At 34.0% G+C, this 17,296-nt stretch overlaps 1 protein-coding gene across 2 annotated transcripts; it reads left to right on the forward strand.

The window, feature by feature from the left end:
- Positions 1–1,318: 1,318 nt before the first annotated feature.
- LOC120771164 (putative helicase MOV-10) lies at positions 1,319–16,931 on the forward strand. 2 transcript variants are annotated; one of them, XM_040099047.1, is made up of 9 exons: positions 1,319–1,612; positions 1,821–1,993; positions 11,452–11,636; positions 11,713–11,995; positions 13,610–14,013; positions 14,124–14,935; positions 15,019–15,124; positions 16,348–16,627; positions 16,689–16,931. In XM_040099047.1, the coding sequence occupies exons 1-9, from the start codon at positions 1,564–1,566 to the stop codon at positions 16,842–16,844; spliced, it is 2,448 nt and encodes an 815-aa protein (XP_039954981.1). In that variant the 5' UTR covers positions 1,319–1,563; the 3' UTR covers positions 16,845–16,931. The 2 variants fall into 2 exon arrangements, with proteins under 2 accessions (XP_039954981.1, XP_039954982.1); XM_040099048.1 differs by having other exon boundaries at positions 1,824–1,993.
- Positions 16,932–17,296: the final 365 nt, after the last annotated feature.

Consider the following 17,296-nt stretch of genomic DNA (forward strand, 5'->3'; position numbering starts at 1 on the left):
TAATATACTTATATGTATACATATGTACATACATATGTATGTATGTATGAAAATACCATTATTAATTATTGTGGAAATTTTACCTTTTTTCTATTATAATGCATATTAATTGTATTTAATTTTTTTTGAATTACCTTCATTGATTTGCAATGTGACTCATTTCGTCGTATGTACGTACATACATACATATGTATGTATCTTATATTTGAATTTTAATACATGCATATGCATACATATGTATACATATGTACATATAAGTACATATGTCATAAGTATGTACATACATACATACATAAGTATGTATGTACTGTTTGTGCATGATAACGGTAATAGAAGCAGCAAATACTCTCCCTCACTTATTAGTCTTATAAGAATACATGTTTACATATGAATGTACAGTTAGCATTCGTTCTACATACATACTACATATGCATACATGCATATGTACATACGTACATATGTACATATATATGTACATACGTATGCATATGTATGTACGTACATACATACATATGTATATACTTACATACGTATGCATATGTACATACATAGTATATAATTTTGTTGAAGTTATCCGTAAATCTTCACAGATAAATACACATACTTACATATACATATGTACTGTATATTCCTATATGCATATAAAATTTGTGAAAGTTATACATACATACTTACTTATGTACATACAAACATAGTTATAATAAATTCGTATTTTCTACCCTCAACAAGATATTCGGGGAATCACCATTTTGTGTACGTTACGGCTAAACTTCAATTTGCAGATAAAGAAAGAATAATCACTCAGTTATCTATCTTTCTTGTTTGTATATGTATGTATGTATGTATGTAAAACCCAATAACAAAAACTTGCATACACTGATCGTGTTGCCGATGTGAGCCGAAACATTCCGATCTGCATGCCGGCATATGGAATTCAAGTATAAGTATGTATATTTGCGAATGCATTCGTGATACACAAGTAGATAATAGATCAGATAGACAGTGTTGGAAATCGTTACGAATCATATGCAAATTTGTATAATAAATAAAATGTAAATCTTTAACGCTTCAATAGCAGGGGACTATTAATAATTTATAGTATAGATTCATATGCTTATAAAAGTTTTCTTAAATCGCCAAACTATTTACATTTTTATATAAACGAATTTGCTAAATAAAGTACACATTAGTTGAAATACGTACGATACAGACTAATGCGCGCGATTGTTTTTTGTGTCAACTTTTAGACGAGAATTGCGACAAGCCGTTTTCCAGCACTGTCGGTTGTGTTGCGACCGCTTTTATTGCAATCGTGTAATTTTCAGTACAAAAGTGGGTGCTAACGGTAACAGTTCAATTAAGTGTACGTTAAATATATTATCGGGCTGACCAGTAAACAAAAACACACATAGCAAGCAATAATCGATTTAAATTTGTTGCATTTCTATTGTTATATACATACATACATACATCGATACGTACATATACAAGGTGTCTGCAATAAAAAGTACTTAACTTTAATAATTGCATTTGTAGGCGGATAAGTAATTTGCAACTGTTGATATGCCGAAAAAATCGCGCAAAACACGCAAAAGTCCATTCCTTTTATTCGGTGAGTAGAGGGCGGTTTATTATTACATGTCTATTTTTCAGTATATGTAAGTATGTACCTACATACTTATGCATTTAGAAATCTAGATAGTACGTTATGTACATATGTATGTACATAGTATGTATCTATGAATTTACACTTGTGGAGTTTAAATTACGTATGTACGTCCATAGTATTTTATTCATAATTATCTCTCGTTCTTATTTAGAAGAGGATGTAATTGGACAATTTCTCATATATTTGTACGAGCTGCAAGAACCTTATCCCAAAAGCGATTGGCTTATAAAGAGGAAGGAAGTGCGAACAGCATTTGTTAAGTTCTTGAACTTGCCTAAAAATGACAAAATATGTCATCGTATTGGGAAAGATCCAGCTGGTAAGGTATGTAGTATATCCGTATTAATCACTTTGATTTTAACTAATAAATAAAGACGGTATGTATGTATATACATATGTATATAAATTTGCATACAAGTAGATGATGTTAACCATTCCATTGTAAAAGCTGCGCTTACTATCATATTTAAGTTATTATTAATAAAGAATAACTCAACAATTTGTAAGCCGACTAAAGTACGGATTTGGTTTGTAGCGCTAAGGCTAGTGAATTGACATTCTTTTAAAAATATGTAATATATATGTAGATACATATGTATGTATGTATGTTTTAACGGTTACTCAAATCATGGTCAATTAGTAAATTTATTAGTAAATAATCCTTTGGTTATACACATTTGCATACCTACCGCATAGAAATAAGTACTTACATACATATGTACTCGTACATATGTATGTATATGCTTTAAACACTGTTTTCCGTAATAATAAGAATGTATGTTTGTATTTTTATTTTTTTTTAATTTAATAAAAACAAAAAAAAATATAAACGTTTTATAAAAACTATAATATCCCTCACAAATACAAAATAGTCCATACGTAGGTTGCTTTTTAAATTATATTTCGGGATTCGAGAACGAAAACAAATTTTAATCATGGAAAATTTTTATTGGTTTTCAAAGTATTATCCATTAACACATACACTTTTGCGTGCATTGACACCAATTGTCGAAGCTCTTTTGCGACTCTGATTGTGAAATCTTCAAAACATGTCTTTTGAACGCATCAACCAACTCTTCAGGCTTCGAAAAACGTTGACCTCTTAGTTTATTTTTTACGAACAGTAATAAAAAGAAATCATTTGGTGCCATGTGAGGACTATACGGAGGATGATTCAGTTGTTGTGTCGATGTGAGAGCTAGCATTATCATGATGAAGAGTGATCCGTCTTCGGCGGTTGATTTTCCTGATTTCCTTAAAGACAACTGGCAAACAAATGGTTGTATACCGCTCAGATTTTACTGGCCTGCGTTGTTTCAGTGGTATGTTTGCAAAATTTCCAGTTTTTCCAAAAAAAAAAAACAGGCAACCAGTGCTTTGTGCGTAAGCAACTTTTACTGGATTCGACTAAAATCACGATTCATCACCTATCGCGATATCATAGACGTGATTCGAAGCACCGCTGTCGTATATTTTTTAACATTTCTTTCGACCAATCGACACAAGCCTGTTTTGAGCGACAAATTGTGTGAGATCTAGCGTGAACAATTTTTTTACATTCAAATGTTCATACAAAATAAATGTATGCTAGTCTCAATAATACCCATAGTTGTGTCAATCTCACGGTAGGTCACAGACGATCTTGCAATATCAGTTTGCACACAGCGTCAAAAGTTTCCGGAACAACAATTGATTTTGGACGACCTTCCAAAAATTATCTATACGATCTACGATTGAATTCACCATACTATCGATAAACATTAGGCCTTCATCCTCATCGTCAAAAATTGAATTAAGTTCATCTGTGCTCTATTGATGAGTTAATCCACGTCTATTTCATTCCATTTCTGGGTCGAGAAGAATATTTTAAGTTACTGTAAAAAACACAAATAATAGCGCTCGTATGTGAAAACGTTCTGAGTATGCATACCATGAAAAATGCCAAACTTTACGGTAACATTGAAAGTTTCCAGATTATAACGCTAGTATTGCTAAATATCGAAATATAAAAGGCAACCTATGCACAAGTACTTGATTTTCATCGATTGGTTCGATCTGCACAATGTATTCGGAACTTATAGCTTTGCTTTGGGCAATATTTTATGCCAAATTTCGTAAAGATATCTTGGAAAATTAAAAAGTTTTCTTTACAAGGGCATGATTGTGATCAGTTTGTGCAGCTCCTTTGAAAGTTTAGATTGATATATGTATATCTCAAAATCTGAGGAACTAGTTCGGGTATATTCTTAATATGGCTAAATCGACTCAGCATATTATGTACATATGGTCTTTGACGTTTCTTTTTGGGTGTTAAAAAAGTCGTAGTATACTTAATTTACCCTGTTCAGCTCAAAATTCAAGGATGTTTTAAACTAATCGACTTGCTTCCTCGTCATTATTACTTAGGCAATTTGTTCTTAATGGCGCTTTCACAGTATCTTGTAACTTTTTTTGGTCTTCGGACTTAGAGATTTGTTTTTGTAAGCACTTTGCAGATAGACGATGAGTCAACATCAATATTTAAGTCAAAACATAGCTAACTACATTTTTATACTCTTGTGACTTGTTCATATAGAGTATAATAGTTTTGTACACCTAACGGTTGTAAGTAACACCTAAAAGTATATAAATGATTAGGATCACGAGAAAAGTGTTGAAATCCGGGTGACTGTCTGAACGTCCGTTCGTCCGTCCGTCTGTGCAGGCTGTAACTGGAGTAAAAATTGAGATGTCGTGATGTACCAAGTTTCGGGTTTCTTAGTACAAAAAAAAATTAGGAGTTCGTAGATGAGCGTAATCGGACTACTCCCACAAACAACAAATCGCCATTAACTGAAAACCTATAAAGTGCCATAACTAAGCACAAAATTAAGATATAAAACTGTAATTTGGCACATGGGATCGCAGTAGCAAGAGGCATCCGTGGTAAAAGAATTTTGAAAAGTGTGCACAGCCCCGCCCACTAATGAGTTTTATTCTTCCGACAACATGAAAATGGATAAAATCGAAAGAAAACTCCGCTCACTCCGCATATAACGGTACTTTTCAAAACTACTAAAAGCGCAATAAATCAAAAACTAATTTTGCCAGAGATAAAAAATTTTACTTCCGATTTGGTATAAGAGAGCTTTATTAGAGCCGGGATGAAAATTGGACGATGGGCGTGGTACCGCCCACTTTTTGATGAAATCGCAAATTTCGGGAACCGATTTCGACTAAATTTAGTACGTGGCATTCTTCTCACATTCCTACATACATATGTCACAGTGTGAAAATGGACTACAACCGCGCCTACTTTCCATATAACACAATTTTAATTCCTTTTGATTCTTTCACTTTCCAGTGCATAATCTAGTAATTAATATAACGGCATCTAATTTTGCGCTCCTTTAAAGTTTGCCACCTTATGACCTAAAATTTCTCATATCCTTCAACCAGACTGGTCAAGCCCCTGAGTTACCGCGTATGTGGACTCTCAGTAACTATAGTTGATTTTTGACCGAAAAATATCGGCCAATGCACAGATGAGCTATATAATTGAAATTCAGACAAAATCCTTTCCTGATAATAATATCTCTGTGTATCCAAAGTGGGTTGAATCGGGTCAATACTTCCTTTAGCCCCCATTTACCTAATATAGATATCGAACTTCTCGGTGACTTTATACCCCATATATCGGCCAACATGTGAACTATCTCTAGGAAAATGAGAGAGCGTGTTGTACTCATAACAGTGTATCTGTGTGCGTAATAGATAATTGGGCGGAACTTTGACCCGACCCCCATATAACTGGCTAATATCACTATTTTTGAACATCCGGCTGAACTTACTCAATATGGTTGATGTTTGTATGTGAGGTACCCTAATGAAACCTAGGGAATATTGTTTTCATTATGCGGGTTGATAATAGTTAATAAATTAAATCGGGTCGGTACTGCCCCAACTCTCATATAATATGTATAGTGCTTTTGGTTTTTCTAACAAATCTTATGCCGAAATTTTCGGTCATATAGAGTATACTACTGTGATCAAATGGAAGGTGAATTTCATCTCCTTAAAACTAATCCCCACCCTCTGCAATACACACCAACGAATTTTCCAGTCATCATAGCACTTGGAAAAATCCTCGTCGAGATGGCCATCAGAGCCTTCTTCGATTTAGCTTTTATATCCTCAATTGAGTCAAAACGGTGAACTCGGAGTAGTCATACGAATTTGCTGAATAGCCAGAAGGTAAATCAGACGAATGCGGTGTTGCGGCACGATATTAGTTGAAAATGAGTCGAAATGATCACGAGTAACCAATGCAGTATGAAATGGTGCATTATCGCACTTCTTTGTTCAATAAATTCAGACATAGTAAATATCAAAGAATTCACTCTTACAGTCTCACAAAACGATGCGTATCTCAGATACTAATGAATATTTTGACGTGAAATTTAGCATAGATGTTACTAACAATACTACCAACTTACAGAAAAAAGATGTGCCGATTCGAAAAACACGCGAAGTATAAATTAAAAATTCACCTTTCAATTTGATCACAGTAGTATATACATACATACATATATATATGTATATAGAGTAAATTTATATACAAAATTGCTTGAATTTCGATTTTCTGGTTGACGTTTTATGTCCCTGGCTTTGATTTTTGCAAGTTACAAGAGTGTAAAATGTTCTGTTGCACCCGAACTTAGCCCTTTCTTACTTGTTTTTTTTTATACCCTGAACAGGGTATATTAAGTTTGTCACGAAGTTTGTAACATCCAGAAGAAATCGTCGGAGACCCTATAAAGTATATACATAAATGATCAGTATGTCGAGCTGAGTCGATTTAGCCATGTCCGTCTGTCTGTCTGTCTATATATATACGAACTAGTCCCTCAGTTTTTAAGATATCGTTTTGAAATTTTGCAAACGTCATTTTCTCTTCAAGAAGCTGCTCATTTGTCGGAACGGCCGATATCGGACCACTATAACATATGGCTGCCATACAAACTGAGCGATCGGAATCAAATGTTTGTATGGAAAACTTTCACATTTGACAAGATATATTCACGAAATTTGGTATATATTATTTTCTAAAGCAACAATGCAATCTCCTGGGAAATTGTTCAGATCGGTTAACTATAGCATATAGCTGCCATACAAACTGAACGATCGGAATCAAGTTCTTGTATGGACAACTTTCACATTTGACAAGATATATTCACGAAATTTGGTATATATTATTTTCTAAAGCAACAATGTAATCTCCTGGGAAATTGTTCAGATCGGTTGACTATAGCATATAACTGCCATACAAACTGAACGATCGGAATCAAGTTCTTGTATGGAGAACTTTCATATTTGACAAGATATATTCACGAAATTTGGTATATATTATTTCCCAAAGCAACAATGTAATCTCTAAAAAACTTGTTCAGAACGGATTACTATAGCATATAGCTTCCATACAAACTGAACACATACATATGTATGTTGTTACTAACAGAAATGCACCTGTGAAGGGTATTAACTTCGGTGCAACCGAAGTTAACGTTTTTTCTTGTTTTATTATTTTTTTGCAGGCACCATAAAATTTTTCCCATACATAACTGTATTTATGCCCTTGTCAATACAATTATAGTTACAGTGAACACAATAATTGATAAGCTTTACCTTCAATTTTTAATATAATTGCATTAATATTTGGACATCGATGTTCAGGTAGTTCCAGGAAATAATATACTTATATTTAAAGCTTTCGTAGAAAATTGCTACGAAGTATAGTTATTGGGTTTTATATGTCTATACATTTGTGTATGATTAGAGCCGCATTAAAAGTATATTTTATTATCGGCATTAAATTACAACACTAAGACCGCCATAGTAACAAAGTAAAGTATACAAGTATGTAAAATATTTGTATTTGAATTAGGTAATAATTGAAGCTATAATACCCTTCCCAAATACAATACCATTCAACACAATAGCAAGATTTTGATAGGTCAAAGTCCTCTCTCGACGAACAAAAACCAAACTCTATAAGTCACTCATTTTTCCAGTCCTGGCTTCGGTTAGAATCTCCAATTGGCGCCACGTAGCGAAAAGAAGAAACGACTGGCGCGCTGTTCTCAACTCGGCTATTATCGCGAAAGCGGTGTTTACGCCAGTAAAGAAGAAGAAGAAGATTGAGTGGCAACTATATGATATAGTGGTCCGATCTCATCAATTCTTGCGGGTATTGCACCATTGTCTTAGACAATAATCCATACAAAATTGAATATACTTATGTATGTACATATTGTACAGGTGTGTGCATGAAAATAGTCGTGCAAAAGCTTCTTATGTACATATATTTAAAGATCTTTCCGAACATATTTTGACTTGCCAAGTCAACAAGAGTGATAATTTTGGAAAAATATATATTCCAAATTATAAAAACGAAAAAATCCAATTACATTTTATTTCACTGTTTTTTCTATAATGTATTTTTATATTTCCTACAAAAACAAACTCTTCATTTAAATAGTAGCGTTGTCGTTAGGGGTCTTATAAACAATAATATATACCAAATTTCGTGAATATATCTTGTCAAATGTGAAAGTTTTCAATACAACCATTTGATTCCGATCGTTCAGTTTGTATGTCAGCTATATGTTATAGTGGTCCGATATCGGCCGTTCCGACAAATGAGCAGCTTCTTGAAGAGAAAATGACGTTTGCAAAATTGCAAAACGATATCTTAAAAACTGAGGGATTAGTTTGTATATACACAGACAGACAGACGGACATGGCTAGATCGACTCAGCTCAACATACTGATCATTTATATATGTATGTACATATGTATGTAAGTATGTATATACTTTATAGAGTCTCCGACGCTTAATTCTGGGTGTTACAAACTTGGCAAACTTAATATACCCTGTTCAGGGTATAATTAAGACTTTACAACTAAATGTTAGTGAATCGAAAAGATTTACTAAGGTTTTGGATCATGTTTTTTAGTTTCTTAAACCAAATTTATTATTTAGTTACACGTGGTGTTTTCAATTGTTTTAAGAATGTGTTTGAGTAAATTTTTATATTTTAAAATTTTTCTTAATTATATCACTAATTTTTTAGATAAATTCAAGCAATTCTCTAAGACGCAGTTGAAAATATTAAAATACTCACATCCATAGCTGCACATTCGTATATACATACATATGTACATAATTTTTTTTTTTTTGAAGTGATACAATTATGTATAATGAGTTTGAGCCAAAGAGCTAAACGATGTTTACATAATTCATACGTATAAACAAGGAGAGCAAAATGTAGAATCAGCTAAATTGATTCGTTGAAGATTGTTTATAATATTTTTATCATGATATAAAGCTGTACCTAGCCTTTCAAGCTAAGTAACTTCGTAAGAAGGCACATACATTTCAAAATTTTTATTTGTTTACGGAACCATAAACCATTATTGGCCGTTATCCACTTCAGGCACTTGTGTTATGTTTGTTGTAGGATCATGAAATTGTATACCCTTTGCTGTTGCTGAGTGTTTCTTTGAAGACATACATATGTATGTACATGAATTTTTAAACCTATGTATGTACATACATCGATAGACATGCATACATATATAAAAATATTCGGTTGTTGTTATTGTATTGAAACTGATTTGTAATGATCTTGCTCTTGAGCCTTTACATTACATACATACATAAAGCCCTTAGAGCTGAAAAGTCATTTAAATATGTAGTATAATTCTAAGGAACTCTGAATGTGGCAAAGTATCACTAAGACTGCGTTCCTACGTGGACTCTTTTTTTCGTTTATTATACAATTCTCTTTTGTAAAATTCAGAATGCAACCTTATGAAACTAAAGTCCTGAAAATAATATATTTATACGCATATACAAATCAAAAGTAATTACAATAGTTTTAGATGTATTTATTATTTTTTTGCTTTCATTTTATTCCAATTATTGCCTCCAGTCGTCGACGCAAGCTTCCCACTCGATCTCTTTTATTATTTCCGGATATTTTGACTCAGTAAGTCGATACGGCATTTTTGAGGCACTTTTTTGATGAAATTCGATGTTTTCGAATACGGTTTTCCAATAAGTTCCAGTAAGTTGAATAGGTTTAATGATTGGTGATTGCGGGCCATATGGAGTTGTTTGCAAATACATACATACAGTCACTCACAGCTTATTTGATGCAGATAGAACTTTTTTGTAAAATGTTCTATATTTCTTAAAATTTTGCAAAGATGAAAAAACTGAGTATGCAGACATCTAATTTATTTTATTTCATTTAATTTTTCAACAAAACATTCCAAAAAAATTTCCATTTATTTAGTTTTAATGCAAAAAATAAAAATAGTATTTGAAAATTCACGTCACAGCTTAAATGATGCAACTCAAAAAATAACAAGTATTTATTGGTAATTTAAAAATTTTTTTAGTATTTAGTACTTAGTAGGGTATCCTTTATTATCAATTACAGCTTGAAGTCTATTTGACATGGAGTCTACCAATTTTTTGGTGTATTCCGGTCTAATTTGGTTCCATTCCTCCATTATAGCTTTTTTAAGATCGGATTTGTTCTGGATGTCTTGTTTTTTAATATTTGTCTTCAAAATAGACCACAAATTTTCGATGACGTTCAAGTCCGGTGATTGTGCAGGAGTTTCAACAATGTGTGGATATTTATATATTAACCATGTTTGCACTATTTGTGACTTGTGCTTAGGGTTCCTTATCTTGGTAAAAGCGAAAGTCATCTTCAATTCCCAATTTTCTAGCGCTTTGAAGCAAATTTTCTTGCAGAATTTTTAAATACACATTTTTGTTCATAGTTTCTTCAATAAAAGTTAAATTTCCGACCCCATTTGATGATATACATATATGTATATGTACATGCCCACACCATAACGTTGCCGCCACCGTATTTTATGGTAGCACGCAAATGTTGAGGTCTAAGCTCCGTATTAGGTTCGCGCCATATAAAAGGTCTGCCATCTGGTCCAAATAAGTTAATCTTAACCTCATCTCCGTCCTCCAAAATGCTGGTGTCTTATTTAGATGGTCACGCGCAAACTGCAATCTCTTCGTTCTATTTTTTGCACTTACAAACGGCTATTCTGCCATTTAAATTTGCTTCCCTTAGTACTCTTCGGACTGTTTCGGGATGGCAATTCTTGCCTAAATCTTTTTTGGCCATTTCTGTCAACTTTGGAGCACTTGTTGTCGGATTTTTCTTTACTTGACGCACTAACCACTTACAATCTTTCTTCGTGAAAATTTTATTTAGAGCCTGTCGTCCTTTATTTACCACACGATTTTCATGTACAAAGCGTTCAATAATGTGTTGAACTATGCACGAACTCAAATTTACTAGTTCAGCTATTTTCGTTGCGACATTCCCTTTTTAAACTGCTCCAACACCAACTCCCGTTTTTCTAGTGATGTGCGCGGTCCCATGGTTAACAATTCAAGTTTACGTTAATTTAAATATCACTTTACATCCAATTCTTTCTACAATTATCTCTAAACTAATCAAAAAATTCCATTTGTTGCAAATCACGACGAAAAATAGCGGTACTTTTAACTGCATCATTTAAGCTGTGGCATCCTATTGTTCGTATGTTATTGTTTTTTTGTATTACAATGAAACGACTGGACAGTTCTTGTATTTTTTTCTTTCCTTGGCGTTGATTTTTGCAATTTACGATATTATGGAACGTTTAATTACACCCGAACTTAGCCCTTCCTTCTTTGCTTTTTTCTATTTCTTTTTTAGATCGGCACTTTTCTCAGTCGTACCGGCTATTTAATGGATTTAGAAAGCGGCAGCGAATTTTTCTGCATAAATTACCAAAAGGTTATGCATTACAAAGAAATAGAAGAATTGCATAAGACCATCAAACAAAAACTCGTTCTGAACGCTAACGAAAATGAGAAACGGCATCGTTTAGCGAATAATTTGTATGTATTTTGTATTAATATAAATGTACATATTTATATTGTGTTAGTTGTATTCATATTATTCAAATATTCGCAGATCTTTCAAAGTAACTCAGGCCTTAGAGCAATTTCTGCCGCCGCCTGCACTATTGGAGTTGAAGAAGAAGAAATTTGCTGATGAAGTGCTTTGCGAATATTCTTCACAATTTGCTAATTACTTTAATGGTGGTCAAATTTTTACACCAGAAAATATTCTAGGTGCCATGAAATTGCTGCTACAAATTGAAGATGTTGACAATTTTTCCAAATACAGACGTATCATACAACGTGATGTGAAATTAAGCCAATCACAACAACAGCCAAATCGATATAGTTTCACGGTGAGTGCTTAAAGTAACTGTATTAGAGTATTGTTCTAGTGATAGCTCTATAAGTAATTGGAAATATGGGTTTAATATTTACACTCAACTTTTTGGAAATATTTCTGGTTTGACACCAACTAAAAATTTTATATTTAATTTTATTTATTTTAAAATTAATCATAAACTTTTTTTTAAGTCTGTAGACTAGTCTCTATGACTACTAGCTTCGAAGCTTTTTTTGTAATATAACGAACTCTTAGAACATAAAAAAGCTTCGCTTTCGGTCAAACTTCTAGCGAGTTATACACTTAAAATTATAAATATTCTACATCACAAGATTTTTGGTAAAAAATTAAAGATCAATCTATTCAAACGATTTGAACCGCACTTTTAACAGTCTTGCAATCTGTTGCTACGGAGTACAATACTTTTGATCGCCTAGCGGTTGTTTGTATCACCTAAAACTATTCAAGATAGATAAAATATCGTAAATGAAATTTGGTGCACGTGTTTCTTGACAAAAAACGGAGGACGAGTCCGTGATGACCGTTATCAGACTAGTTCCACATCCACAAAACGCTAAACGCACGAAAACCTATAAAGTGCCATAACTAAGCACTAAGTTAAGATAAAGAGGCACCTGCGGGCTAAAAATTAAAAAAAGAAAAACAATGGGTGCGGCCCCCGCCCTCCATTTGGATTAATATTCCTATCTCCTAAACCACTTAAACGACAATAACCAAATTTGCTAAAGATAAATCCCTTAAGCACTCCTACCGTCACGTTAAAACATGGTTGAAATCGGATGATAACCCCTTTCACTCCCCATGTAATTGTTAACAACTCCTAAAAGATGAGTGTAGACCCGACTTAACGATTTCGACTAAATTAAGTACGTGACATTCTTCTTATATTCTTGTCACAGTGCGAAAATGGGCGAGATAGGACTACACCACAATTTCATTTGATTCTTTCATTTTCCAGTGTACAAATTAAGACGTACATATGTAATTAATATAATGGAATATAAATTTTCACTAATAATTATTTTAAAGTATGCGACCTTATGACGAAAAATTTCCAAAATTCAATCAAAACTGTTCAAGTCCCCGAATAACGGAAATGTGGACTCCAGTACCTGTTGTTGACTTTTGACCGAAAATATCGGTCAATGTGTAAGATATACAATTGAAATTCAGACAATCCTTTCCTGGCGATAATATCTCTGCGTATCGGAAATGGGGTGAATCGGGTCAATACTTCTCTTAGCTTCCATATACCTAATATAGAGATTTTCGAACTTCTCGGTGACTTTATATCTCATATATCGGCCAACATGACAGTTATCTCAATGAAAATTAGAGAGCGTGTTTTACTCATAACAGTGTATCTTTTTGCGAAAAATAGTTAAAATTGGGCGAAAACTTCACCCAGCCCTCCTATAACTAATATCAAGATATTCGAACATCCAGTTGACTTTATTCCATATGATTGGTGATTGTATGTGAGGGACATTACTTGTTATAATATAGATTGCATACCGAAAGAGATTGCAGATAAACAAAACATTTAAATATACTATATGTATATGTATTGCTATTATTTTTCTTCTTGATGCGCCGATCCATGAAGCTGTCAAAAACATCACGTAAAATCGGATATTCCTACGAAGTCTTACTCAGCCGCTACAATCGCGTTTTGATTGTCGCTGAATGTGCCGAAACAAAAGCACTCACTAAAGATCAAATTCTTGAATTTCTGATCAGCGGTTCACTGGAGTTGAACGTACGTGGTAAAACCATAGCAACAACTTATATTGGCCGAATTGAAGATGTAAATGACAAATCAAAAAAAGCGACTATCGAAACTGAAGGTGAACCAGATCCAAAGGCGTCCTATCTCATCATATTTTGTCCAGCTCGACGTACACTGTGCTATCAATATTATGCATTAAGCCTGTATGGTGAACGGTGTGCTATGCTGCAGCATTTCCTGTTTCCCAACCCAGTTGTTACCGCGAGTCTGCCGCGAATGTGGTGAGTTTTAATACACACGCTGTTATTTTTTTCAATGAATTTTTAAATATTTTAAGCAAACCTTTTTTTCAAACACTTTCAAATGAATACATACATACATATGTATGTAGCTTATCCTTCTACGATAAAAATATAGCGACTAATCCTGAGCAGATTGAAGCTGTACATAATATTGTATCGGGCTGTAAGAATTCTAAGCTACAAATACCATACATCATATTTGGACCACCCGGAACGGGTAAAACTTCAATAATTGTAGAGTCCATACTACAGTTACTATTGCACGATCAAAAATCTAGAATACTTGTTACGGCCGGTCCGAATTGCGCTTGCGATGAGATCGCTTTACGTATTTGCAAAACACTATCGCTGGGTGAAAAACCACGTTCCAACATTTTGGCGCGCATATATTGTTGTTCACAGGAGAGCCGTCGTGAAAATCTTCACAAATTATTGCTTGAATATTCAAATATGTATGACTGGCATTTCTGGCCGAATATTGCAATACTACAACAATATCGTATTGTGGTGTGTACTTTAAGTTGCCTCGGTAAATTGATCACCGGTGGTCTGCAACACTTCACGCATGTTTTCCTGGATGAGGCAGCCGCTTGTTCCATGTCTGAAGGCTTGATTGGTGTGGTTGGTGGTTTGACTAAAAAATCAAATTTTATTTTGTCCGGTGATCATAAACAATTGGGTCCGATAATAAATTCAAAACGTGCCGAAGCTTTAGGACTAGGTATATCCTTGATGGAACGACAACTACAACATAAATGTTATGACGTCAACGAGGCTAATGGTCACTATAATCGAAGCATACAGACACGTTTATGTCGTAACTTCCGTTCACATCCAGCGATCGTGAAGCTTTTCAATGAACTTTATTACGATAATAAGCTGGAGTCCATGGCAAGCATAGGTAGAGTTTGAAAGTTAAAGAAAAAATAAATGTATCATACTCGTAGATTGTGTAATTATTACTCATTATAATTTTTATTGCAGAAAATACTAATTTGGCAGCCAAGTGGAAAGGTTTGCATGACCCGAATTTTCCTATTTTGTTTCACGCAGTAAACGGTAGAGAACAATACGACGAGGACAGTAGCAGGTGAATAACTGAACAATTTGCAGTTGCGTTAGTACATTAATTAGCTCAGATCATTGCCACGCCCACAAGATGCCGAAAATCAAAAAATATATAGATAATTTTAAAAGGAAGGTATTGGAATGCATAGCAGACCAAAGCTTTTCTAGCACTCAGATAACGATAATGGAGATCTCGGCGCCTATGTCTGACTTTTTATTATGATTTTCCTTCTATATTCTAAAGCTCATTTAAGTTTAAAGCCAAGGGCAAATAAAATGCATAGGACATCCTTTAGTCCCAACCCATCGCATTTCCGATTGTCTTTATAACATATGCAAATGTACAAGGAGGGTTCCAAAGTAAATAGGACAGAACAAATGTTTTTTTTTTTTGGCAAAATCAATTTATTTTATTCAAACTAGTCTCCTTCTGCTTCAATACAGCTTTCTGCACGGTCCAAAAGCATGTCGAACGAGTGTTTTAGCTCGTTGGAAGGTATGGCCGCATGTATGCCGGTGCAAGCCTTTTGAATGGCCTACACGTCTGCATAACGCTTTCTTTTCATGAGCAAATGCATTTTTCCGAAAAGGAAAAAGTCGCAAGGTGCCATATCAGGTGAATACGGGGAGTGGTTGATGGTTAAAATGTGATTTTTGGTCAAATAATCGGTCACAAGCGTCGATTGTTGAGACGGCGTTTTTGGTCGTCATGATTTCGGCTGATTTTTGATGAATTCACGCACAGTTTCGAATTTCCGGTGATCACGGATTTTGATTGGCCCACATGTTGATCGTCATTTATGTCCTCACGACCACTATGAAAACGTTGAAACCACTCGTGCACTCTGCTACGGGATAGGAAATCATCGTCATAAATTTGTTTCATCAATTGAAACGTTACGGTAAAAGTTTTACCAATTTTAAAACAAAATTTAATGTTGACTCTTTGTTCGAAGCTCATTTTCGCACCGATAACACAAACAAACTGACACTTAAAACGCAAGAACTTCACTTCCAATCAATGAAATGTCAAAATCGATGGAGATAGCAGATTCTAACACACCAGTCGACATATAGATGGCGCCACCAGGGGCGCTAGATTCGAAAAGTCCTGTTTACTTTGGAACGCACCTTGTATATCGATCAATATGTGTGATATTACCATTTGTTAAATTTATTTGCTTTACTTCTTTTATATACTCTTGAAAACAGTAGTTTATTTATTATAATTACCAATTTTGACAGTTTTTACAATTGGGAAGAAGGCGAATTGGTTTTAAAATATGTAGACGATTTATTGAAAAGTGGTCTAGGCGATGGACGCAAGTTGGAAGAAACTGATATTGGCATAATATCGCCATATCGCTCTCAATGCATATCTATTCAAGAAGATTTAAATAACCATTTTAAAATTCAAATAGAAACCGGTTCGGTTGAAACCTATAGAGGCAAGGAGAAAGCAGTAATAATCGTATCATTTGTGCGATCGAGATACAAAAGTTTAGGATTTTTAAGAAATCCAAAGGTTCGTATAATACCATGTGCTGTATATAGTCATATTGTATATTTATTTCTTGTTTTTCTAGCGTTTAAATGTTGTTCTTTCGCGTGCAAAATCCCTACTCATTCTCATCGGAAATGATGTCACACTTTCGAAGCAAAGTGATTACGAGTTTGTCATTAAGGAGTGCAAACGTCATGGAAATTTTATACCTGCTCCAGTAGCGTCTAAGAAAAATTAATTAAATTTCAAATAAAATTCATCACTAACTGTTGTAAAAACAAAAGACACCAATAATAAGATCCAAACAATTTTTTGTATGCCATTATTTGTTGTTGTAATTCGTGCTGACCGATTTACTACCTAGAATATAGTTAACGTTGAAGTTCATCAGAAAAAACATCGATGCCAGTGGAACTAAACTAATCGATAAAAAAAAGAAACTAATAAGTACAGAGCTCTCCCTAAGGCCTCTTGACTAGATCGATCGAAATGTCTGACTGACAAGACAAGGTTAATGTCCTTAGCTAAATAGCTAAAAAAGGGCGACGGGATGAGTCCTAATAAATTCCTACTGATCGAAAAAGGGTTACATCCTTGAAATAATAGCACTTGACCTTAACTGGGTCAATTCCGATACCGTAGAATATGCTGTTGTGGGAAGTGAAAGTCTATCTCCTAGAATTTTCTCGC

This window comes from Bactrocera tryoni, chromosome 3 (assembly GCF_016617805.1).
Source record: "Bactrocera tryoni isolate S06 chromosome 3, CSIRO_BtryS06_freeze2, whole genome shotgun sequence".
Lineage (NCBI taxonomy): Eukaryota > Metazoa > Arthropoda > Insecta > Diptera > Tephritidae > Bactrocera > Bactrocera tryoni.